General features: G+C 35.6%; 1 protein-coding gene across 1 annotated transcript; it reads left to right on the plus strand.

The window, feature by feature from the left end:
• The first annotated feature begins 156 nt into the window (after positions 1-156).
• Positions 157-26,141, plus strand: LOC144968071 (DNA helicase B-like). Its single transcript, XM_078906048.1, has 19 exons — positions 157-225; positions 1,776-2,045; positions 2,444-2,687; positions 3,343-3,518; positions 4,927-5,096; positions 6,850-7,068; positions 7,768-7,958; positions 8,591-8,737; positions 9,430-9,791; positions 10,856-10,992; positions 11,553-11,702; positions 13,065-13,248; positions 14,090-14,174; positions 15,957-16,446; positions 17,444-17,497; positions 18,451-18,609; positions 18,947-19,165; positions 22,139-22,277; positions 23,114-26,141. Exons 2-19 carry the CDS (start codon positions 1,871-1,873, stop codon positions 23,785-23,787), a joined length of 3,975 nt encoding a protein of 1,324 aa, XP_078762174.1. The 5' UTR covers positions 157-225; positions 1,776-1,870; the 3' UTR covers positions 23,788-26,141.
• Positions 26,142-27,587: the final 1,446 nt, after the last annotated feature.

Genomic DNA, 27,587 nt, shown 5'->3' on the forward strand with positions numbered 1-27,587 from the left:
TATATTTTGAGTGACTGTTTAAGGAATATATTTTCGCACCAATTTAAAAAATAATAGGAAATAAATAATAAATTGCTTTCAGTCTCTCAAGCCCGTAGAGAAAAATTCTTTGTTATTGAAGATAAGAAAATCGCCTAAAAAGACAACAAAAGAAAACGAAAGTAGAACTGAAACTAAACTTTGAATCTTTTGATAGGATAGCTATCACTTGTTTTCTCACGTCAGGTCAGCTGATATAATATATCAGTTTATAAAATTAAAAATACCCTGAGTGCAGCGAGGTGAATTCATTTAATGGATGTAATAACAAGTTCTCTTACTTTTAGTTTTCAAACTATTTAGTAATAGTGTTACTGTTACACTTACAACTTACACTACACTACACTCTACATGTTACAAGTTACACACTTCTTTCATCAATCATCTTAGTTCATCTCTAGACCAAGTTTATGAAAATGTTTCTGTTATCTCTAGTACTAGGACCATTTATAAAATGAAATACAAAATAAATGGTTGGAAGTTTCTAGGGAGACTATGAGAGAGAGAGAGGTGGTATGGGGGGGGGGGGGGGGGGGGAATGTGTGTGTGCATGTGTAGTAGTGTAGTGTTGATATCGTTAGAGTTTGAGAAATGTAAAACTATAAAAAAAAAAATAACACAGGAATAAATCTAAACAAAACAGAACAAATAAAAGTACAATACTCAACCTACCAATACAACTGTCGGTAATATTAGAAATATTTTTTGAATGCTTATTTTAATCTCTTATACTTGCAACCGATAATTTGTAGTCTGGTTTATATCATGTTATGACAGTATTATTCTGATGCTTAAAATTTACAGAAGACATAATCAACAATTAATTGTAGTCCTTCAGAATCATTGGGCCCATAGAGCCTGAGTTTATCCCAGTTTCTATAGTGTCAAACGGACAATAGCAATTGCTTGCTGCTATCCTTTGGATAGGACGCTAGTCTATCGTAAAGTGCTTTCCATCAAATCTAACAGACTCAGCTACCTATTCACTGCTGGGTGGACAGGGGGGTCAGAAAAAGTCTTGACTGCACCCAGGACTGATCTCAGTCCCTTTGCATGTGAAGCGAGCCCCCTACCAACTGAGCTATCTGGACCCCCGAACAATTAATAAATGAACAAATGCCTTGGAATCTCTCACAATTGAATCCAAGGTGGCTTCAAAAGAATGCACAAAATTAAAATCAAATCAAATTGTGAATATGACAAAAATAGATAATCATTGTGATTCAAAGTGTAGAAGATCTATTTCGTCGTTTTGTTTGGTTAATGGAGCTTGTAAAGTCCTTCGGAGACAGTGGACCTATGGAGCCTGAGTTTGACCCAGTTTCTATATAGAATGGACAATAGAAATTGCTTATTTCCCTTTAGATGGGACACTGGTCTGTCGCAAAGTATGTTCCACCAGATCTTGTAATGTGTAACATACTTTTTTTTAAATTTTCAAATGTCATTAACTTTTATTTGTTCACCTCGACAAGTATTCTTGGCCATCATCAGCATCATCATCATATCTCTCACTATATATATCTCTCTCTCTCTCTCTCTCTCTCTCTCTCTCTCTCTCTCTCTCTCTCTCTCTCTCTCTCTCTCTCTCTCTCTCTCTCTCTCTCTCTCTATCCCTCTCTCAAATACACACACACACACATACACACACATTATATGTACACACTCAAAAGACATGTTTACCTATAGGCATTACACACATACACTTTATTTTCTATTTTTATGTTTATTTGCAGCCCTCCAGATCAAGCAGATTGTTGCTTGTTTGACCTGTCTTGTTGACCTTTGGCATAGACATCTTCAGTCTCTTCCTTTTACCATTCTTCAGACAATGAGTTACAAAAATGCAAATGTTGAACTAAAAGGCAGGATTCGTATCCCTTATGATGATGAGGGAGGTGCTAAAAGCGATGAAAGTGATGATGACGACGATGACGACATGTGGCTGGACTACTCCTCTGACAGCGGAGGGCGAGTCAGATCTAAAAAGCCAAAACTTATAAACGGTAAGTACATTCTGAAAGCACAAAGTTATATCGTTTAAAACAAGGAAAGGTCCTCCTCCTCCTCCTCCTCCTCCTCCTCCTCCTCCTCCTCCTCCTCCTCCTCCTCTTCTCCCTCTGAACTTCTTATTATTAATTATGAAGTTTTAAAGTTAATTATATGACTGACTTCCTCCTCTTCTTCTTTCTCCCCCTGCTCCTCATCCCTCTCAATTCGTTATTTTGAAGGTAATTATATTACTAACTTCCTCCTCCTCCTCCACCTCCTCCTTCTCCTCCTCCTCCACCTCCTCCTTTTCCTCCTCCTCCTCCTTCTGAACTCTTTATTGTGAAGATAAATTAATTATATTCCAGATAGACTGAACATATTTCCTTCTTTGTCTTTTTAAAAATTCAAACAGTATCAATTATTAGTGAGAATGGGAAGAAACAAGCCTGCAAAGGGAAATTCCCTCTGACCCACATGTACTGGACAGTCCGCGTCAAAGTTAACAAAACCTGGCTCCAAGCCCCTCCAGCATATTTTATTGAGCAAGACAATGGAATGAAGCAGTACTACGTGTCCTTATTCCTTGACGACTGTGTGAAAGCTTTCCCCCCAGAGGTCAAGGATCCGTTGAAAGCATGCTTTGAAATTTTCTGCAGGTAGGAATACTTAACCCCAAATCCAATTAAGCCCACAGAGCCTTAGTTGAAGTGTGAAGCAGACAATAATAATTGCTTACTACTCTTTGGATAGGACGTTTATCTTTCACAAAGTACTTACCATCAGATCTAACCAAACCAGACTTCACCCGGGATTGATCTCGGTCCCTTTTCGTGAAAAGCAAGTGCTCTACCGACTGAGCTATTGGGACCAACTTGCTCCAAATCTGTGTGTGTGTGTGCGTATGTGTTTAAGTAAGTATGTAGTGCACAGGAACAGATATCATTTGCATGTGTGTGAGTTATTTGACCTACGCTGTGTAAGCTTTATGCAATTGATGTAGTGCTTTGAGGCCTTGGCATAAAGCGCTTCTTCTTCTTCTTCTTCTTCTTCTTCTTCTTCTTCTTCTTCTTCTTCTTCTTCTTCTTCTTCTTCTTCTTCTTCTTCTTCTTCTTCTTCTTCTTCTTCTTCTTCTTCTTCTTCTTCTTTTTGTTCATTCCACACTATTGAAATCGTGATAAACTCTGTATCTGTCTGCCTCATGGCTCTGATGGACTACCTTTACTCTCACTGTTTTCAATCAGAAAAGTTGTGGTCGAATTGAGGGAAGTTTTTTAAAATTTTTCTGTCTTTTTGATAACATTTGATAAACAGAGAAAACTTGGGAGGTGGGCCTCTAACATTCTTAAACCTGGAATCAACGCTCAAGAACTATGTGGCCTCAGAGGGTGAGACCTGCAGTCTTGTCAAGTACCCAGGCTATAGCGACATTGGACGGTGGGCACCTGACAATCATGGGGCTCATATTACATCGGCTGTGTTCAAATCAGGTGCGAATGAATATTATTTATTGAATTAATCTTCTTATGTGTGTAGACGTGTTAGTGTGTATGCTAGTTTATATAGTCTGAGTGATTGTTAAGCGCATTAGAGCACTTTCATTGGGTTAATTTGCGCTATATAAGTATATTATATTGTATTATCTTTGCATTTTGTATATAAATATATATATGTGTGTGATTATTATTGATGGATTTTCGGTAGTTCTGACAGCACTCAATAAATAAACAATTATTCAGAACATTATAAAATGAGTTTTCAAGGAGTGGGGTTGGGGGATGAGGGTCACTTTTACAATTTAATGATCAAAAAGGGGTAACGAAAGATGCGTTTTATGTTGTTGATTCCTTCACATTGAACTTACATAATAGCGAATATCAAATAAGTTATTTGATTCTGAAAAATCATTATTCAATAGAGTACTCAATACCTTTTCATATCGATTAAGGCCCATCTCTAATATTTGGCATTTGCACGTAAATAATATTTGATCAAAACTAAGTTCTAGATTATTTTTCATTAGAAAACTAAATTCTTTTCTCATTACAAAAGAAATCCTTAATATGTTCTATTTGTCAATAGTTCAAAGTGTTATAACATTTGGAATCAGTTGCTGGGGTGGGGCCATCACTGCTGGGGATAGAGAAAGAATAGATTAAATTGTAAGAAGAGCCGAAAGCATTGTGCAGTCCACCCTGCCTACACAAAATACCCTCTGTGAAGAATATTCCTATAAAAAAGTTTTGAATATCTTGAAAGATAAGCAACATCCTCTATTCTTTGAATATAAAATGTCAGATAGATCAGGCAGGTTGATAAGCTTAAATGCCAGAACAGAACGTTTTAAATGTTTCTTTGTACCCCCTACATCAAGGAGACTTTCTAGAAGTAGAAGTGACATTAAGATGGAGATCAAGGACAGTGTCGACGGTGAACAGTGGGTGTGAATATATTATATGTAATTAGACAATAAAAAGGTGATACAAGAGGTGATACAAGAGAAGAGCGTTTGTTTGTTTGTCTGTCTGTCTGTGTGTGCATGAAAGAGTGAGTGAGTGAAACAGAGAGAGAGAGAGAGAGAGAGAATTTTTTTTTTATTAATTTTTTTTTTTAGTTGGTTTACTTCTATGTCATTGTATTTCCTTTTTATTATTTTCAGAACTGCATCAGTGTATGGCAATACTCAATGTAAATTTCCAGAAGTGGATAAATAAAGTTTATCTTATCTTATTTTTGTTTTATTGTGTATGTGCATTGTATGTCTCATTTCATTGATGACATAATTTACAAGATCTTCTAGCGGAGAGAATAAAAGTTTTAAAAAGAAAACAATAAAAAACAATGTCTTCCTTTTGCACTGTGGACAATGTATTACTTCAATGATATCTCTGTATTTAGGTTTAGGTTGCACTGTCTTGAGAGCTGTGAGCCACCCCCAGCTCGTCGAATGCGTGTCCAAACTGCTCCCTTTTGCATTTCAAGATTATCTCTGTAAATTGCACCCTTCGAAACTTAACATGGCTCAGACAATGGCTGTCTCTAGTCCTTGGGAATACTGCTTCAGACAGGTAAGTGCGGCTATGTGGTCTAGAGGTATGACACTCACTTTCGGATCAGAAGATCCTCGGTTCGAGCCTCGGCGCATAGTTGAGTCCTTGGAAAAGACTCTTTACTCACATTCTTTCACCGTATTCAGGTGTAAAATGAGTACCTGGCCGTTTACAGCGTTGTCTCTATAAAAAAAAATTGTAATATCGCCTAACAGGCATCATGCCCTGTCTTACATGTTAATTGTTACTGTTGGCCAGGGATTCCTTTTAAAGCGCTTTGAGCACGTTTAGTGGGTATTGCACTATATAATAGCTCAATGAAATCAATTAATTAAGCTCCTTATCAGAGGTTGAAAGTTGATATTTTGATTGTTACTTTTATTTAATCTTTTACTTTATTTTTCAAAAAAAAATTGTTTTGAGTAAAATAATAAAACAGACATGCAACCTTGGTTTCTAAAGCGTGAAATGGACTAGTGCAATTGCTTGCTACCCTTTGCTAGTATATAGCAAAGTACTTTCCACCAGATCTAACAGACCCAGCTACCCAGTCACTGCTGAGTGGACAAGGGGATCAAAAAAAAGTAATCTTGGCTTCACCTGGGATTGATCTCTGTCTCTTTATGGGTGAAGCGAGTGCTCTACCAATTGAGCTATCTGGACCCCAACTAAGAGGACTGATCTCAAGATAAGTTGGTGTAAAAAGTAATATTTAATTGTTATCAAGCCTAATAAATCAAAGTCCGTTTCAGTCTTTTCAGTCTTCTTTCCCTCTATTTTCTAGTGGAGTGGTATTTCTAGGGTTTGTCCTGGCATGGGCCGGATCCTTGACTGGGAGGAAAACAGTCAAATGTATAGCTATGGTTATGGTTGACAGGAATTGGCTGGAAGCAAGTAGAATGCTCGACAGTTTCTTGGAGCGAATTATTAAATAATATTAAATACAATTATAAATAATATTTAAAATAATTAAAAACAAAAAAAACCATAAAAATCAATACATAACAGAAAGATGATTTACAAGGAAAAAATATAACCATAATGAGGTGAGAATAATAAAATTATATATATATTTATTATTCTCACCTCATTATGGTTATATTTTTTTCCTTGTAAATCATCTCTCTGTTATGTATTGATTTTTATGGGGTTTTTTGTGTTTTGTGAACATTTGAGTGTATTCCTCTTCGTGGGATCCTGTACTGGTATCAAGATGAGGCTTTTAGGTAATCTCAAACTGAGTATATTGATGATATACTCTTGGAATCTGCATCTGTTCGCTTTTTCTTCCTTTTTACTGGCACTGATATGACCTAAATGTGTTGCAAGTGCCGTTAAACCTTTAAGAACAAACAGTCCATTGTAAATGAATTTCAATTCAGTAACTGATTTCAAGCCTTATCATTCATATGATGATAAACTGACTCAACCATCTCACAAGCTCTAATCATCAAAAAAACAATAATTTTAAAAAGAACCCTAAGTCATAAGATGTACTTTTATTAATCAAGGTTGCCAATTTTCCGTATATTTACAGAATTCAGTATGTTATAAGCCCTCAGTATATTTTCCAATCACCTGCTAAACGGGGTAAAAGGTTAAGTACATAGTGTCTTATTAGTGGAGTTAAGAACTCAGAAAGAGGTATGTGTATGTGTTATGCGCAAATTCAGTAAATTTTATCTCCTGAATTGGCAACGCTGATTAATTAATTTGTTTTATTTTGATTTTGATAGAATAAATTAAAGAAATAATATCTTTACGTTTCTAGATTTTGTACACTAAACTGAAGCTATCCGGTGCTGAAGCATATCTGTCAAATTACGAGAAAGCTGGTTACATGCCTGTGACACCTCTGAGAGAAAAGGATGCTTTACACATTTATGAAGTGCTGAAAGTCGATGCAGTGAGGGATGGCCACATGTTCATGCCTTTCTGTAAATTGAAAACGTACTATTATTTCAATAAACTGGGCTACAAGATTGCCGGGGTAAGTATGGGAAAGATTTCATCTTCTTCATGTGTGGCTATGTGGTCTTGTGGTATGACATTCGTTTTCGGATCACAAGGTCCTGGGTTCGAGCCTCGCTCGGCGCATAGTTCCGTCCTTGGAAAAGGATCTTTACTCACTGTACTCAGGTGTAAAATGAGTACCTGGCCATTAACAGCATTGTCTCTGTCCGAAAAAAATTGGAATATTGCCTAACAGGCGTTATGTCCCTTCCTACATGTGAAGTGTTGTTGTTGGCCAGGGACCATTTGTAAATCGCTTTGTTTAGTGGATATCGTGCTATATAAAAGCTCAATTATTTTTTTTAATAAATAAAGAAGAAAAAGAATATCCATTCCATGGGACAGCATGGCTCAGCAGTACAGTCTTTGCTTCGTACATTATGTGGCCTTGAACAAGTATCTCGCCCTCGCTCAGTGTACTGCAGCTTACGCCTGGGTTATTCCAGTCTTCCCTTGGAATAGACCCAAGAGACAAATTTCCCCTGTGGGATGAATAAAGGGAACTTTTTTTTTTAATTATTTTTTATAGCACACAAGCAGCCCCCCCCCCCCCCCCCCCCCCAAGAATTGTTTATCAGTAACCATTTTTTAAAATAATTAATTGATCGATGAAGTTTTTTATTTCATTAATTTAAAAACTTCTTTACACCAATCCCTATTTATTTTTGTCTCCAAGGGGGAGAGATGGAAAGAAGCCCTAGACTACTTAGAGGAAAGCAAGGTCATAGTTCGTGAGGAGTTCAACCAGGATGTCAATGTATTCCTACACCACAACTGGAAGGCTGAAGTGGATACCGTTAAGGGATTTGAAACTGTTTTGACACAATATGAGCCTGACGTGGATGACATGGATGTGGACTTTGATAGGTACTTACACTGAGAGTATATGAAGACCTAGATGGAAGAATGACCCTAGTCATGTCACGTTTAACAAGAAATTGAGAAACCCACTTTTAATCATTGAAAGTCTCAAAGTTATCCATTAATTATTATGAAATGAACCCAATCTTTAAAAATTATTTTTTTACATGAAAGAAGGGCCATTTTACTTTTTATAGTTTAAAAATCATTTTTGTTAAAGCACTTTTTTTCCACCAACCCCCCCCCCCCCCGCCCCCACCCAACCATCACGGACATTGGTCAATTTTCCATCTGAGCGTACATATATCTTATCTTATTTAATTGCCCTATACAATAGCACATGGGGACCCTGATAGCTCAGTTGGAAGAGCACTCACTTCACATGCAAAGAGACCTCAGCCAGGATTGATCTCAGTCCCTTTGCATTTGAAGCGAGTGCTCTATCATCTGAGCTACTGAGACTTCCACTCTACTTATATATGATTCTTATTCAATGGTTTTGGTTTCTGTATACAATCAATCTTATAAATCATTCTCTAATAAATCATACTTTCCACTTAATCACCTTAATACATCAATACATTTATTTAAATTCCCAAATCATATTATCATATTTCCCACTTTCATCTCAAATACAGTCCAGATTTTGATAAGATACGTGGTGACAGGGATCAACTGAAAGCATCCCGTCATATTTCCCATCTTCCCATCGTCGTCCTATCTGGGATGGGTGGCTGTGGGAAGACAACAGTCGTCACCAATCTGCTTAAACATGTTTGTGACAGGTAAGGGGTGTATGTGTCTATTTATTTTCCTTTTCTTTTCTTTATTTTCTTTTTTGTTCTTGTCTTTTTCTTTTTTTTTTTCTTCTTGTCTTCTTTTTCTTTTCTTTTCTTTTCTTTTTTTTATTCTTCTTATCTTCTCTTTCTTTTCTTTTCTATTTTTTTTCTTGTTTTCCTTTTCTTTTTTTTGTTTTTGTTTTCTTCTTGTTTACTTTTCCTCTTTTCTATTCTTTTTTTTTTTTATTCTTGTCTTTTTTTTTCTTTTTTTTTTATGGTTATTATTATTTTTTTTTAATTTATCTTTTGGTGTTTTATTTGGGGGGGAGGGGGCAGGGGTTACTGTTTTGTTTCTTTTTTTTGTTCACCGTTGATGACTGATGGATGGAGAGTAACAAAAATGAAATTGAGTAAATGAGTTTCATGTTTAAAGGAGACACCACAAGAGTTGCCACATTTTTCCCACTTTATATTTCTCCCGGTCTTAATTGGCTCATTTTTTTAAAAAGGAGAAAAACTTGAGGATTTATATGGAGAAGGGTCTTGACACCCATTCTCACCGTACTCAGGTGTAAAATGACTACCAGTCCGTTAACAGGGTTGTTTCTGTCAGGGGGGAGACTTGTACTAGTTATGAAACAATCGAATTATGATTAATTTTGTTTTGCTCATGAATATCTTTCTTTGATGTATTTTAGGCATGAAAAAAGTCTTGCAAAACTAAAGGAAGTAGAGCTTAGTCAGCAGTTGGAGGACACAGTCATACAAGAGGCTGAGCCCCAAGCCCAAAATACAAAATGTGAAGATGAACAAACAAGTCTTTCTAATCCCACAACACGAACTGAATCAGCGTTAAAGGATGGATCAGGAGAGGAGGAAGAGAATGAGAATGAGGAAAGAGACATTGAAGAGGATGTGTCTCGTATTGTCGAAAGCAAGGAGGGACGATTGAGGAGGGAGCTAAAGGAGGATTTGCTGAAGATACTTAAAGATAAGAAAGATACAGATAGTGAGGAGATGGAACGTTTCAAGCAGCAAATTCTTCTAGTGGCACCAACAGGTGATTACACTTAAACTTCAACTTGAGATATTTTTTTTTGTCAGTTTCCACTTAACATCATCAAAGCGTTTTACAAGGGGTCCCTAGCCAACAGCAACACTTAACATGAAGGACGGGACATGATGCCTGTCAGGCGCTATTACAATTTTTTTAATGACAGAGTTAACACTGTTAACGGCCAGGAACTCATTTTACATCTGTGTATTGTGAATGAGAGTAAAGAGCCTTGTCCAAGGACTCAACTAGCGTCGTTCAGAGCTGAACTCGAATCCAGGACCTTCCAATCGGAAGGCAAGTGTGTTTTACCACTAGACCACATAGCCACACTTTTTAGACATATGTAAAAACATCCATTTCATTTTTCAAGCCGATAGCAATAGGTTTTAGAAAAAAAATTTTAAAAGGTTTTTTAATTTGTTTGAAAGATTGTACGCATTTTTTCAAAATCTTACTTGTTTTGGTTCTCCATCGTACACACTTTCATGGGCCAGGGTTGGCAACCATGTGTTTCACTAAAGAGACAATCTGATATAGAAATGCCACATTTAAGTTCTAGCAAAAGGCTCTGTACAGATATTTATTGTAATAACAGATAAGACGCTTCGTGCTGATTTTTTTTCTTTTTTTTTTAGATCTTGCAATCCTTCAGAATTGTTTTCAACTTCGCATTTTTACACCCCTGAGTTAATCTCAACATTTATATAGCGCAATATCCACTTAACATGCTCAAAGCACATTACAAGGAGTCCCTGACACGTAACATCTAGAATGAGACATGATGCCTGTTACGCGATATTACATTTTTTTCCGACAGAGACACACGCTGAATAAAGGGAGAGAAATCAAATAAAGAGCCTTTTCCAGGGACTCAACTTTGCAGCGAGCGAGGCTCTAACCCAGTACCTTCCGATCCAAAAGCGAGTGTCATACCACAAGACCATATAGCCGTACTATAGAAAAATGTTGGTTGTTGTATTGTAGCGAACTTGACAATTTTCTTATAGTTGGTAAGGAGAGGGTTAATCAGAAGCTGTATTATATTCTCTTTCTCCACATCTCCTTAGGAAAAGCTGCCAGATTGTTGGGATGCAAGGCCAGACTTCCCTCTGCAACCATCCACAGTGTCGTCATGAGTTGGAGAAATTGGCAGAGTCCCAAAGAGGACCAGGAAGTGAAGGAATGGACATACTCTCATGTCAAGGTATTGGTATCAGCTCTTTGTTGATTTATCTATTTGTCTTTTTGTTTTGTTTTTTTCTTTTCTTTGATAGCCGAAAGTGTATTCTATTATACCCATTACTTTTTGAGGCAGTTTATTTCCTTCCAAAAAATAGATATGTAGATAACACCTCTTCTCTCATATTTTTTGGTTTTATGCATAATATATATGGGGTTGCTTTTTAAATTTGTTATATATATATATATATATATATATATATATATATATATATATATATATATATATATATATAAATTATAAAAACAAAAACCATGAAATAATAGTGCTCAACTTTAGGATAAAAGGAGCTATTTATAAACATTTGAAAGATAATTAAGATTGTTTGACTTCTACAACATTGATATCGAGCGTTGCTCTCATCAGGAAGTCCTGATGAGAGCAACGCTCGATAACAACGTTGTAGAAGTCAAACAATCTTAATTATCTTTCAAATGTTTATATATATATATTTTTATTTTTTTTTTAATTTAATTTTTTTTTTTTTTTTTTTTTTTTAATTTCATCATTTTTTTCATGATCAGATTCTGGTGATAGATGAGTGTAGTTTGTTGTCGGTGCGATTGTTTGCGGCAATTATCAGCATTCTTCTGGAATATGCCAATTTGTCAAAGCTCATCCTTCTTGGGGACATCAAACAGCTTCCGTCAATAGAACCTGGAGATTTCCTGAGGGTAAGATCAGTTTTGTACAGTTGAGTTCAGATCTAGTAAATTCAGTGAAAGTAAAAGAGCACCTATGTGGTCATGTGACAGAAGCTGCCGGTAACCCTGAATCAAATTTATTTGCTCCTGACCAGAGTTTTTCCCGGTGAATAGTGATAATAATAATAATAATAATAATAATAATAATAATAATAATAATAATAATAATAATAATAATAATAATAATAATATAATAATAATAATAAGAATAGTGATAATAATAATAATAATAATGATGATGATGATGATGATTATGATTATTCAATTATTCTGTCAATAGAACCTGAAGATTTTCTAAGAGTAAGACCAGTTTTGTACAGCTGAGTTGAGATATAGTAAATTCAGTGAAAGTAAAAGAGCACCTATGTAGTCAGGTAACCCTGAATCAAATTTATTTGCTCCTGACTGGAGTCTTTCCCGGTGAATAATAATAATAATGATGATGATTATTCAATTAGTCCGTCAATAGAACCTGAAGATTTTCTAAGAGTAAGACCAGTTTTGTACAGCTGAGTTGAGATATAGTACATTCAGTGAAAGTAAAAATGCATATATTATGTGGTATTGCAGTGTGACCCTCAGCTTCGGACTGGAAGGCCCAGGGTTTGATCCCTGCTGAGTGGCGCAAAATGAGTACCTGGCCATTTACAGTGTCGTATCTGTCGAAAAACAATATGATTTCAACCTAACAGGCGTCATGTTTCGTCCTATTTGTTAAATATTGCAGTTGGTTTGGGACAGCTTGTAAATTGCTTTTATCAAATTAAGTGGATGTTATGCTATAGAGATAGTCATGTTTTATTTTTGTTTTGGTTTTTGGTTTTTATTTCTAGATCATAATAATAGTTTTGCACTCTTTTTAATACATTTGTCTAGCAGCCTGACGAAAGGTGTCACATGGGGAATAATTTTGAGTCCTTGGGGCCAGGCAAATGCACCGTGCAATTCTTCCAGAGTAAGAAGCAGTTTAGAGTTTCAAGATCTCTCAGGGACAATGTTACAGGTAGTGCAGTGCACACTAGTTTTAAAAGAAAAAAATGTTATTTAAAACTTTTTTTTGCTCATATGATGAAAACAGTCAGGGCAAAATCTGGCTCTTTGTATCAAACCATCACACTTTTTTTCATTCAAAAGAGTGACTACGTCATCTAGTGGTATGACTCTTGTCTTCGGATTTGAAGGGTCCAGGGTTTGAAACCCGCTCTGAGCAGTGCATAGTTGAGTCCTTGGAAAAGACTCTATACTCACATTCTCTCACCGTACTCTGGTGTAAAATGAGTACCTGGCAGTTAATAACATTGACTATTTTTTTTCTTTTCTTTTATTTTCCAGGATATATTTAGGACTTTCTCAAAGCCAAGTTTTGGTTTCAGCATCGAGCTTACGCAAAATCACCGATCCGAGTCAACTTTGATCGTAGAAAATGCCAAACGGATCTCCAAACACTTGTTGCCAACCTTTGACCCTGAACAGAGATTTCATTTTATTGGTCTAGAAGAGAACGGAGAGGATAACGGTGATTTTTGATGTGTTTGTTTGCTTGAATTTTTGCATGAGTTTTAAAACATGAAATAGTATTCAAAAATGTCTAAGAATTGACCATTAGCATAAACGATAGCTTTCACAGTGTTTGTCTTCAGATCTTATTGTTTGTCAGGATACATTCATTGTATGGGAACTGTAGTAGCAGGTTTTTGTGTGCGTGTGTGTACATGTGTGTGTGTGTGTGTGTTTGTGTGCTCGCGTGTAAGTGTTTGTGTGATTGTTCAAATATCTGACTTTGTAATGTGCTTTGAGGCCACGGCAAAACACTCTAAACAAATGTGATTATTTCCTATTATTATTATTATTATTATTATTATTATTATTATTATTATTATTATTATTATTATTATTATTATTATTATTATTATTATTATTGTTATTATTTTATTATTATTATTATTATTATTATTATTATTATTATTATTATTATTATTATTATTATTATTTTATTATTATTATTATGACTATTATTATTAGTACTGTTGTTGGTGTTACAATTACCAGTTATAATAATACTAACGGAGCAGCACTTGCAAAGGCATATTGAGCTTTTATCTATTGACTGTAGTATTGTTGTCACTTTACCATTAAAGACTCTCCAATTATAATTCTTTTAAAGCACATTAGGTACTTAAAGGTGTCCATTTCAACTTTACCTTCAATCATAAAACTCACTACTCAGTGATAAAAACTCAGTAGCCAAAGATAATCGCAACTGTGAGTGCAGTAGGGACAGATGGACATGCCTTAACCTTCACTATGATTTTATCTATTTTTCTATAATTGAATGGCGCTGTGTTACTCGTCCCCAGAGAGAGATCAGACCATCATCAACCTGCTTAGACACAATCAAGATGTTCAATGCCATGTCCAGTCACAGTTCGTCTCTTTCAGAAAGTTAGTTTAAGTTTTGCATTTTTGCTTATAAGATTTTCTCACTTCCTCCTTGATTCTCTGCTTATTGACCATTTTCAATATTTTAACTGAGATATCAGTAACATTTTAGAATAGAGAATGGATTGGGTCAATTATTACCAACAATTGTGTTTTTAAACTCAAATTTAAAAGCAATAAGTGCTTGTTGTACATAATTTTGTTGAGCAACACGACATTGAGTTATAAATTTAATCGAAGATTGTTTTTCTTCAAATTTTGTGATTTATAAAAATAAAACAAATTTGAATAAGAAAATTGTTGCTTGTATGGCAGCAACTTCGATGATTTTGTACAGTTGAAAAGGAGGGGTTTCTTATCTTATCTTATCTTATATTATCATATCTTATCTTATCTTATTAAAGGCTGAATAAAGGAATCATCCTTTAAATGCCTTATACATTAGTTTTTAATTACAAAATCTCATATAGGTTGTATTGTATCATTCACAGTCAATTTTACACAACTTTGAATGTAAGGAAAAATTATATCAATATGACAATGTAAAGTCGAAAATTACTATCATAGAATACTGAAGTCATTGAAAATTATTCATGATCGAATGAATCATAAATGTGCAACGTTCAGGGTCTAAAAAGGAGTTAAGCATTGCCCAATTTTTAAAAAATTATTATTATTATTATTATTATTTATTATTATTATTATTATTATATTATTATTATTATTATTATTTTATTATTATTATTATTATTAATTATAATTATTAAAACACATTATCATTGCCAGTCAAGTGATTACTAGAAAGTCAATTATATTTTTATCGGCCTATTCTGGATCTTCTGTCAAATCAAAGTCTGTGGCTGTCTTTCTGTTTTTCCTACAAACTAAGCAATAAATTATCTTGATGATTAAGTTTTCCTTACCTAACAATGTTAAATTGTGTGTTGTAAGCCAAGTGCTCAACAACTCAAGTTATTAGGACCTCAGTTACCATTATATACATTCAGACCTGCCTACTACTTCTACGAGATTTTGGCTCCAATTTCAGAACTTCATGAGCATCTCTAAGTCATTAAACCTTATTGAAAATGAGGTTGATGCCAGATTGCATAATTCTAGGGCTTATGTTATTTCATCATTGTGAGGGTAAATTGTTGAGCGATAGTGTTATCTATAGCGACTTCGAATTTTATCTCCTAAAACTATGAATTTTTTAATTTTCAAGTAGGCAGGTCCGTGCAGTTCACATACTGATTATATGCTTCTCCCATATTGACTATTTGCTTCTCAAAAACTGGAAAATTTTCTCCGGTGTGATTGGTCTCATAGTAAATTGAAGCTTCCAACTTTCACCTATAAGGGAAACTTCTTGAAAGAATTTCAAAATCTTCCATATTGTGACATTAATTTTTTGTGTTTCAAATATATCTATTATCCATTATGCCTTCTGCCATGACATCATAAAATAGCAATGCCTAGGCATTCCACGAAGGAATAAAGATAATTCATCAAATAAGATGTCTGATGTCAACAGGAATCACCCATGTTATCCAAGTGAGCAAATTGGGAGTAAATAATATTGCCCAAGAAAAAAAGTGCCTAAAGTGGGGTTCGAACCCGGGACCTTCTAGGTCATAGTGCAATGCATTAACCACTCAGCCACTTCACCAACCTCTGCTACTTCAAATATATCGGTGATGAGTAATATTTGAGAAGAAATAAAATCTTTCAGAATCTACTGTGATACATCTTTATACATTTTTCCCCCTCTTTCTCCCTACTTAGTGCTCACTGTCGTGCCATTAATGAGCTGTGTTGCAAGTTTTACAACGAACATTCTGTTTTAACCAAAAACAAGTCAAAGGAGATGTTCCACTTTGAACCTGGTGACAAAATCTGCTTAGGAAAAAACCACAAGGTCATTAATCATGTGAAACATCTAAACGAATACATTCAAGAAATCCAACACCTTCTCAACGATGACGATGGACTGAAGCAGTCTTCAAAACACGTAGGAAAACTAGGTTCCTGGTCCAAAGAATCCGATCTGAATGCAACCAATGTTGGCTTAAGCGCCGCTGAAGTGACCAGCCTGTTTACGGGTGAAGACGGTGATCTGGATCAAACGGTCAATGATTTCCGCCAAAGGGAAGTGGAGGCAGCTAGTCGTAGGGAAGAGAGACGTGCCAGGGCTGCACAAAGGAAAAAAGAGTGGAAGGAAAAGCACCATTCTGGACAAACGAATCAAGAGACAGGAGAAAGAGAAAAGAAGAAGGTAATGTCTTTTCCCTATGATTTTTTTTTCTTTCTTTTTTATCTTTTTGTAATTTTATTTTGATAGCAATGAATTTGTTTAAGTTATTATGATGCAGACTTGAAATAGTCTACAGATGGCTTAGACAATTACGGTACGTTTTATTTTTGTTTTTGTTTTTGTTTTCCTTAAATGTTTATCCTTTCTGCACAGCATTATGAGATGCTATTGTAACTCCTTTCTCCAGTGTGGATATAATGAATTTACATAAGATTGTCAAGTTGAATACAATGTCAAATCATGTTTTGTAGATGGCAATGGATGAAACGAAAGTTTGCTGACTCACTAAATCTTCTGTTTGGTCATGAAAATAAAATGAGTACAACCATGACCTAAATCAAATGTTTTTTTTGTTGACAAACATATTCTTCTGATTGGACAGATAAAATTAAATATGTTCAATCTTAATTATTTTTCTCTAAATTTATTAAATCTGTGAGGAAATGTTTTACAAACCTGAAATTATACTGCATAAACTAAACAAATAAATTATAAAAACGCTACTTTTGCAGGTAAATGCCAAACTGCCACTTCATTGAAACTGATATATGACCAATCATTATGCCATAGCAGATTTTATCAATTATCATTTGAGTCAACAGGTGATAGAATTACCCTTAATTTTAAAAAGGTTTACAAGTTACTTGTACATCAATCTCTAAAAAATGGTTTTATAATTTTCAAATCTGTGGCAAAAATTTAACATTGGACCTACCTAGTACTACAGCTACAGAGCTGCATTCGTCTCATTGAGTCAATAAATCTTTGTGGAAAGGTAAATCTATTTATGATGATTTTTCATTTTTTCCCTTGGAAACTACGAATTTTAAAAATTTCAAGCTGGCAGCTCTGGGAGCAATTTTGACTCCCAACTTTTTTCTTTTTTAAAGAGTAGATGATTAATACAAATATTTACTTCGGTTTTTATTGCTGATTGCATTTTCACAACTGATTTCAGAACTCACCGAGCGAAGAGAAGTTGTGCAATGGAGAAGTCTTTTTTATCATGGATGTAAGTAAATATTTGGCTTGATGGTCTAGCAAATAAAAAAAATAAATTCCTTTTATTCATCCCAAATGGGAAAATTTTTATTTAGGATCTAATCCAAGGGAAGACTGGAATAACCCAGGCATCAGCCGCAGTGCAGTGCTGCAAAGTGAGCTAAGGCTAGGTGACTTGCTCAAAGCCACACAGTGCAATGGGTAGTCGAACTCGGTACATTTCGGGTATGAAGCAAAGACCTTACCGCTGAGCCATGGTGACCCTCAAGTTTGGTCCCAGAAACAAATCAATTCCTGTTACCAGAAAGAAATTGACGACACTACTCTGACGAAATTGTCCTGTGAGATCCTTTTCAACCAACATATATGATGGCTGGCTGATGGCCGAAGGACAAGGAAGACACTCATTGGTGGCCAGTCAGTAAGGAAATTAGCAGTGTTAAATCTTGTTTTGCAAGTAGGATGGGTAGATAGCTCATTTGCTAGTATGACTGCTCGCTGATCTCCCTCTCTCTTTTTCTCAGCCAGGCAGAAGGTGTCGTATCAAAATTGGATCCTGAGTTTGGCTCTCTGACACCGTGAAATGTTTATTCTCTGTTTTCACCTGACACTTCTCCATAAAGTTAAATAATTATTAACATCATTTAGGAAATCAAATGAGAGAGGACGAGAGAGAGAGAGAGTGTGTGTGGCAGAGAAAGAGTGTTTGTGAGAGAGAGAGAGAGAGATTATACTTAATGACTAAATATATGCATGCTCAACTTGTCTTTCCCTTGCTTGTGGAAGAATAATTTTGAAAAGTTATTAATTTTTTTCACATCTTTTGACTAGTGATAATTGACCATAAATTACTAGTCAATAAATAATCTAAATTTTTTTTTAAACAGCAAAATAACAAGAACAAAATAACAGTGTTTCTTTATTTCCCCCTTCCCCATCCCTAATCCATATACTGTTTATCAGGAGAAGCAGATTCAATCGTCAGATGGTAGAATGACCAAGTACCTCATCCTGTCCGACCGAGACCCCACTCTCCCTCGAGTCGTCTGTGTAGCAGAGAAATCCCTCCGAAAAGATTGCAAGATGAAACATTCCTGGGTCAGAACCATTCACACTTATCAGGTAATGCTATTAATATATGTGTTCACAGTGCGATGGGTTGAGAGTAAGTAGTCAGGTCTCTTTGCTTCATATTCATATTGTTATCCAATTTGATATCCACTGGGTTTTTTTGTTCATCACTAATCAATCACTTCAATACAGTGGTATCTGCATACAGTTAACACTCTTAAAGTCAACTTTAGGCAGGGGGGTCAGAAAAAAATCTCGACTTCACCTGGAATTGATCTCAGTCCCTTTGCGTGTGAAACGAGTGCTCTACCAACTGAGCTATTGAGACCCCCACCCCACGCCACTCTATTGTATTCATTCATTTTTGCTTTGGTATTTTTTACATCAGGGATCCGAGTCTGACACAGTGGTGTATTTCCTTGGTCCAGCAGCTCCCCAGAACTGGCAACACGTCTACACAGCTGTGACACGCGGCAAGAAGGCTGTGTACATCATTGGCAAGATGTCTCAGCTCAGAATTGCTGTCGAACGCAGGAGCATGCCACGCTTTAGTCGTCTGCGTCAGAGATTGGACGACATGCTGGTTAATCACACCCAGAACATGGAGGTAGGATTGTGTTGCTGGAATTTAATTGTTGCTCCTGAAAGATGTATCAGAGTGTGGAGGAATCTGTGGAAAAAGAGAGAATTTTACACAGCTTTACATTATAGCAGAAATGGTAACATGCGGCCATGTGGTCTTGTAGTATGACACTCATCTTTAGACGAGTACCGCTCTGAGCAGTGCATAGTTGAGTCCTTGAAAAAGGCTCTTTACTCACATTCTCTCACTTTACTCAGGTGTCCTTTCACATCAGTGTCTCTCTTGGAATAAAAATTTGTAATACCGCTTAACAGGTGCCATCTCTCATCCTACATGTTAAGTGTTAGTGTTGGCTAGGACCCCCTTGTATTGCGCTTTGAGCACAATTTGTGGAAATTGCACTATATACAAAATGACATGTAATTCACATCAACGGGTAGAGAGTACTCCAGGGAAGAGATCCAATTTTTTTCAGACATTTTCTTCAAATGGTCTTTGAAAAATAAAGAGGTGAACATCAGGAAACACGCGATTTTGCATGTTGGCAGAAAAATAGCTATAATCACGAGCAAAATGTATAAAATATTAAATATCTCTCAAAATAATGAAGATAGAAGAAAATTATCACATGCCATAGGAAACCGGACCTGCTGAATTAAAAAATCATCTTAACTTTTTGGTAAAGTCAATATTTCCTTCTCAAAATTCAACATGAAATCGTGAATGATAAGCACACTGTTGGAACCAGCAGCATAAAATAATAAATCAACCTCTTAAGAAACACCTATAATCTAAAGACATCATGTTTTTACTTCCACAACGTCTGTTTTCACTTCCATTCTACTTTATGGACTTGTCTGGTAATTATATTGCTTGGTTTTGCCTTGGCCCTCTCTGGGATCCTTAACCGAAAGGGTGCAGTAAAATGTATTATTCCTATAATGGGGGATGATTTTTCCACTGTAAATCTTCCCTTTGTATTTTATTAGGAGGGTATCGATATATACGTTGGCAGTAGAGTGCTTTCCTCTTATACGGAATCATGCGCTTGTGCCCAGCAGGTGTCTTTTGCGTCCTCAACCCCCTACCACCCCAAAGTCTTTTAGCACCTTAAGGTCTATAACGCGTGACTGTATCCTGATTTCTGTGTTACTGCTACCCTTTTGATAGGACGCTAGTCTGAAATAAAGTACTTTCCACCACACACACCCTAAAGACCTAGCCACCCGATTATTTATGATTAATGTCCCTTTGCTTGAGAGGCGAGTATTGTACGAATTCAGGTATTGCAAATCTCACCAAAACCAAAACTGAACAAAATCTCTTTATTTGCTTCTTTTCTCGTCTTAAATTTACATCTCTTCCCGATTTAAAACAAAAACATACAAAAACAAAAATACAAACAAACAAAAACAAATAACTACACGTCATCCTATTATCCATTTTGATGCAGTTTTAATGGCGTAAAGAATTATTATTGAACTTCTACAGATATACTGCTTCATTATCCACTAGTAACTCTTATTGTTCCTATACATAGTCTATCACTGTCATGAAAGCATCAGAAAAAAAAAATTGTTAGAAAACGAAGTGGCACTTCGAAGTCTTATTTCTCCAATCTTATAACCATTACAAGTACCACTTTTCCCAAATAAAATAAACAATAACAATGCTTTTTCAACTTTCTAACACATTGGGATGAATCAATGTGTGTCTTTTGTCTATTTATAAACTACAAGTAGTGGGTATTCCTATGCAATTGATTACACCTTAAAATCTACTTCAGTTCTAACGAGGTCAAACCATCATTTTGTCATAGCAACAACATGGCTGCCATGAGTGGAGAGTGTGTGTATAAATTCGTCCCGTGTTTTTTGTTTAGCAAAAAATAAACATCGAGAGACAAACCAGATACGAAAAAAAATTACATATATAAATTGATAAAAACAAAACGTCGTTCAATGAAAATCAAGGCTAGAAAGTCATCCAAAAAAGATTATACGTTAATAATAACCGGAAAAATGAGAAGTTTATTTAGGCTGTTCCATCATTAAAACATACCCACTTACCGACCCAAGTTATCAATTGAAATAACAATATTTATTGTATTCATTTTGTTTTAAACTATCTAAAACATAAACTATGAAAGACTTTAATAAAATATTCATGTGGTTTTCGTGAACTCTTTTTTTTTTTTTTTTGTCAATAATTTGAGATCTCATTCTCACGGCATTTTTTGAGTGCTGTTACAAACTACAATGAGGTGTAAAAAAATCTGATAACACCCAAAGCTGAAAACAAGGATTTGGTGGGCTTTTTAAAAATGCGATACCTCGGCCATTAAACAACCTTCAATAAAACAAATTGGTAGAAATAGAGATAAGATGTTTGTCTTTTAGATAGAATCGGTTCAAAATTTTTATCAATAATATGTCGGGATTTTTAGTTGCTTTAAAGTTTTAAAACGGCAATTTTGAACCTTTAATGTCCATTTTTTAATTTTGAAGTGGTATAGAAATAAAGCTGAAACCTTCCTCTTTAAGACGATGCCAAATTTAGCTCTGTACGTTTTTTAATGGTTGAGGTATGAATGGTTGAATGACCTGATTTAAAAATAGTCCTTTTCTTGACGCGTGACGCAAAATATATAGAGTTTTTTTCTGCCACAAAATGACGTCTATTGTGGTACCTAATTTGAGCTAGGGCAAGGTGACTTACTCAAGACCTCACAGTGCAGTTGATCGAACTCTGTACCTTTCAGGTACAAAGCAAATACCGTACCATTGAGTCAAGATGCCCCAAAATGTGTGACACAAAATTATGCATGTGTTGATTACCACTTCTACCCATATGCCTGTTTTTCTTGCTTCTGGGTGGCTGGGTGCTTGGGCCAAAATCACAATAATACTTACCTTACAAGGCAATCTGGTAACAAAATAATCCGGTGATCCAGACAAATCCTTGTCAATTTCTTTTTCCTTTTTATTGTTTCTATAGAAAGTAAAGGCCGATAGACTATCAACCTCCAAGTGCAGTGATCCAGACAAATCCTTGTCATTGTCTTATGAAAGTAGTGATGACAGCTGGATATCCAGCATGCCGGACCCATACTTCACACAGGCCATGAATGACACAGGTCAGTCAGTGCTGCAGTCGCTGTTGCTTCTTCTCCTCTTCCCCCTCCTCCTCCTCCTCCTCCTCCTCCTCCTCCTCCTCCTCCTCCTCCTCCCTCCTCCTCCTCCTCCTCCTCCTCCTCCTCCTCCTTCCTCTTCTTCTTCTTCTTCTTCTTCTTTCTTCTTTCTTCTTCTTCTTCTTCTTCTTCTTCTTCTTCTTCTTCTTCTTCTTCTTCTTCTTCTTCTTCTTCTTCAAATTCATATTCTTTACTAATGATTTTACTTTTTTTTTTAAAGCTTTTTCTTGTTTTTTGTTTATTATTTTTGATTGTTTGGAGTGTTTTTGTTTTTAAGGTTTTTTTTGTTGTTTTTTTTTTTTTTTTTTTGTTATTGTTGTTTTGTTTGGTTTTTAAAAAATAGTTTTTCCTTCTTATTTTTTTTTTTAATCTTTAAAAATTGTATTAAAATGATGTGAAATCTTTGGTTATATTTGCCTTTATTTCTCTTTCTTTTCTTTTTTTTCTCTCTCTCTAAATTAATTTACAGCTGTAAATTAATACTTACTTTTTAGTAGAGCCAACAATTAATTGCTGTTATTAAAATAATACCTCAGAGACGTAAACGTTTTTGGAAGGTATCTTCTATGAGAATAAAATAAATGCATTTGAAATTAAATGATCCCGAAACATTCTCCACATTCCTGAACAGCAAAGAAAACTAACAAAAATATGAAAGAGTCCCTGGGCATTAGGGAGCCATATCTCATCAAGATAATACAGAAACTAAAACTCCTTACTTTAAGTTTTAGCTATCTTTGCATATCTTCCTGATTACTCCATATTTTTTCTTTATCTTTCAGATGTGTCACATCCCAGCACATCTAATATTAAAGAGGAAGAAGGCGAAGTCGTTGATGTTGTGACAGGACTCAACAGAAATGACAGACCAGCGAAGGCAATAACCCTCAAACACTCTAAAGTGCTTTGCAAAAACCCAAATGGCAAAGTCAATTCTCTAGTCAATGAAGATGATGTAGAAGATTTTTCCATTTCAAATTTTTCTGACAGTGACAATGAAACGGACAATCATGTTGACCAAAGAGTGCCTATTCTAAATAGTTGTGAATATAGTCCCATCAGGGGTGATACTGGTGGTTCAAATAAACCAACTCAAAGCAAATTTCTTACCCTTAAGTCTTCCAGTGAAGGAACTCAAGAGGATTCAAGCAATTCACAACAAAACAGAGCTGTCAAAAATTCTACGCATTCACCACATAAAAACCTTTTTACCACATCGTCATCATCAAAAACTCCCAAGAAAACTCCACCACGATCTTCCTCTTCTTTCCACACAATCCAGAGTCCCTGCAAACAGGCTCGTTTGAATGAGGTCTCTGTTGACACTCCATTCCGTGATAATTTTAAATCAACTCTTTCTCTAGATTTCTGTGACGAGGAGATAGAGGAGAATGAATTAACTGAAGATCCTATCCCATCAACGCCTCGAGATAAAGTCAAAAGAAAACTTTTATAACAATTGTACAACTGCAAGGAATACTTTTTACAAGCATGATGATTTTATTTAAGGAATTTCTAATGCATTGAACATTTTAGTGTCTTTGACCTTCACAAGTCACCTCGGCCTAGCTCAATTTGCGGCACTGCATTGCCGCTGACGTCTGGGATATTCCATTCTTCCCTTGGAAGAGACCCAAGAGAAAAATTTCCCCTTTTTTAAAAAATTTTAGTTTCGATATAGATGACCTTTTATCAACAATGGCCTGTTTCTTTGCAAATGGTCCAGTGCATCATGATAGCCTGTCCTTTGATTGTACACGATTATTCTCTTTCTGGCATCATTAATTTCATCTGTCTTTAAATCTCTTGTCAAGTTTTTGTCATTTAAAAAAAAAAAAATTTTGTAACCTGCAGCTTTGACAAATCTTAAAACCCAACCAACAGTTCTAATAATGAGTTTGCTCCATTTTCTAAACCTCTCAAACTACAAGAAGTGATCACGTCCAACATCTTGGACAAAGAATGCTACAACATTCTTCTTCTCCTCTATCACTTTTAGTGATTCAAGACTGGTCATGTCTGATTGGCAGTCCTTTTTTTGTCACTATCCATTTCATCGTCTGTGTCAATCTACATCGATTTTACACACTGTTGTGGTCCATGCAACCAAAATAAATAAATAAAATAATAAGATTCCCTTTATTCATCCCATAGGAGAAATTTGTCTCTAGGGTCTATTCCAAGGGAAGACTGGAATAACCCAGGCATCAGCCACAGTGCAGCACCGCAAATTGAACTAGGGAGAGGTGACTTAATCAAGACCACACTGTGCAGTGGCGGATGATCGAATTCAGTTCCTTTCGGGAAGGAAGCAAAGACCATACCGCTGAGCCAAGCTGTTGATTTTGTTGATTAAACTTTTGGCATCAATAACTCTTGTCAATAAATCAGCAGGATTATATTCACTGCAACAATCAATGCTCTCAGTTCACAGGGTTTGTCAGTTCCTTGATCTCCACTGCTTGATTTCCTACAAATTGCTTCCATCTAGTAGAATCCCTTTGAATCCAGCAAAGTATTATTTGCGGATCTGTCCAACATGTGTACTTGTGTTGAATCAACATTTTCCACCATGAAGATTAGAATATATACAGGTTTTTCCCAAAAAGAAAGATTAAAATCATGGCCAGACCATTGATTCTGGTACCGTTTCCTGATAGGATAGCTGACCATTCTTCTCCAGCCATCAACTTGCATCAAATAGACATCCATTGTGACAGTTCCACTATTTTTATCTTGGTCCAGATAGTCAAGTGATCACTTACGGCATCTTGGACAAAGGATGCTACGATGTCCTTCTTCTCTTCTATCACCTTTAGTGATACGAAGAGGAGGAAACATCATAAAAGATCCCACAATGCTAGAAAATATTGGCTTTCCTCAAATCACCTCTTACTGGATGTGGAAGAACTGCATCAAATATGTGCTATTGGAAACTTGGGAACAGTGATGCCTGCCGGAAATGTTAGGCAGCTCCAGAGACCAGCGATCACATCATCCTCCACTGTCCAGTTACTAAACTTGCCGGTGGATATGAAACTGTTCTTAGGGAAGAGGAAGACGGGGTTGACGAAGTGAATTTGGAGGTGTGGCCATACGCTACTACTAATACTATTACTACTACTACTGCTGCCACTGCTACTGCTACTACTACTACTACTAACTACTACTACTACTACTACTACTACTACTACTACTACTACTATACTACTACTACTACTACTACTACTACTACTACTACTACTACTACTACTACTACTACTACTACTACTACCACACTACTACTACACTACTACTACTACTACACTACTACTACTATACTACTACTACTATACTACTACTACTATACTACTACGACTACTACTACTAACTACTACTACTACCACTACCACTACCACCACTACTACTACTACTACTACTACTACTACTACTACTACTACTACTACTACTACTACTACTACTACTACTAGTAGTAGTACTACTACTATTACTACTACTACTACTACTACTACTACTACTACTACTACTACTACTTCTACTACTACTACTACTACTACTACTACTACTACTACTACTACTACTACTACTCCTACTACTACTACTACTACTTTGGTGATTCAAGGCTATTTGTGTCTGAATTACAGTCCTCCTCTTCACTCCCCATTTCATTGCCTGCACAACCTAGGGCCTATGTGAGTGTCCAACAAGAGTTGGACAAAACTTATTTACGATCAGAACAATGAATGCACTTGATCTTAATATATGTACAATAAATTCTTAAACAATAAATAATTGTTGTAATGCTGTTGATAGAGAAGCTTTTATTATTGATACGTTGTTGTATTCAAAGCTTTTTTGTTTGTTTATTTGTTTGTTTTTGTGTCTTGTTTTTTTTTTTCTGATTCTCAATCATCATCATCAATATCCTGGGTGGGATCTTTTGACCTCCCATGGTTGGCAGGTGGTCACATATTTTGTCCTCTATCCCCTCATATCTGTTTTCTGAGTTGCCTTCTTTGTGCCGGGGTCCTTGGCTGAGAGGGAAACAGTCAAGTGCATAGTGTTAGTTTTGGGAGATGATTTTTTTTTTTACTTTGTAAATCATTTCTCTGTTCCTTACAGTTAGTTAAGTTTTCTTTTTTTTGGACATATTCTGTAAACATTTGAGTGTATCCTCTCAGTGGAATTCTTTGCTGGTGCCTGGGTGGGACTCAAACTAAGCACATTAATAGTGTGCTCTTGTAATCTACATTTGTTCTCTATTTGATTTTGAAATTTGAACCATTCATCTTTGTCTTACATTTTTTTATGTCCTTTTGTACCTTTTTACTGGCGCAGAAATGACCTAAATATGTCACAAGCGCCGTAAAACCCTTAAAAACAAAAGTGAAAAAACTTCCTTGGCTGGTAGGGAAACAGTCAAATATATGGTATTCGTTTTTGGGAGATTATATTATTATTATTATTATTATTATTATTATTATTATTATTATTATTATTATTATTATTATTATTATTATTATTACTACTACTATTATTATTATTATTATTATTATTATTATTATTATTATTATTATTATTATTATTATTTGTGTTTTCTCATTAGCATCTCTCTGCTGTGTACCTTCTATAGTTTGTTCGTTTTTATTTTTATTGTGGGTTTTTTTTTTCTTCTGTTTTGCTTCTTTTTGTTTAATATATAATATTTTTGAAAACCATTTCAGTGTATTCATCTTGGTGGGATCCTGTGCTTGCGTCTTGATGGGACTTTTTAGGTGATCTCAAAATAAGCACATTAATAGTTTGCTTTTGATATCTAGTTCTGTTTTCAATTTAAACCATTCCCATCTCCCTAACTTGTGCACGTGTGCTTTTGATTATAAAAATTGCTTTTTTTCTTTTCTTCAATTCCCCCATTCTCTTCCTTTTTATTGTCGCTGAATTAACCTAAAAGTGTCGTGCGGCTATGTGGTCTTGTGGTATGACACACGCTTTCGGATCGGAAGGTCCTGGGTTCGAGCCTCGCGCTCGGCGCATAGTTGAGTCCTTGGAAAAGGCCCTTTACTCACATTCTCTCACCGTACTCAGGTGTAAAATGAATACCTGGCCGTTAACAGCGTTGTCTTTATGCAAAAAATTGTAATACATGTATCGCCTAACAGGTGCCATGTCCCGTCCTACATGTTAAATGTTGCTGTTGACCAGAGACCCCTTGTAAAGCGCTTTGAGCACATTTAGTGGATATTGCGCTATATA

This window comes from Berghia stephanieae, chromosome 3 (assembly GCF_034508935.2).
Source record: "Berghia stephanieae isolate SIO BIC M18660-M18661 chromosome 3, UCSD_Bste_1.3, whole genome shotgun sequence".
Lineage (NCBI taxonomy): Eukaryota > Metazoa > Mollusca > Gastropoda > Nudibranchia > Aeolidiidae > Berghia > Berghia stephanieae.

What these genes read in the sequence shown, in the direction of transcription:
- LOC144968071 (XM_078906048.1), top strand. Translation starts at nt 1,871, where the DNA reads ATGAGTTACAAAAATGCAAATGTTGAACTAAAAGGCAGGATTCGTATC. An exon ending in AACCTGGAGATTTCCTGAGG is followed by an intron (nt 11,703 to 13,064) that starts GTAAGATCAGTT and finishes TTTATTTTCCAG; the next exon opens with GATATATTTAGGACTTTCTC. An exon ending in AAGTCTTTTTTATCATGGAT is followed by an intron (nt 17,498 to 18,450) that starts GTAAGTAAATAT and finishes ACTGTTTATCAG; the next exon opens with GAGAAGCAGATTCAATCGTC.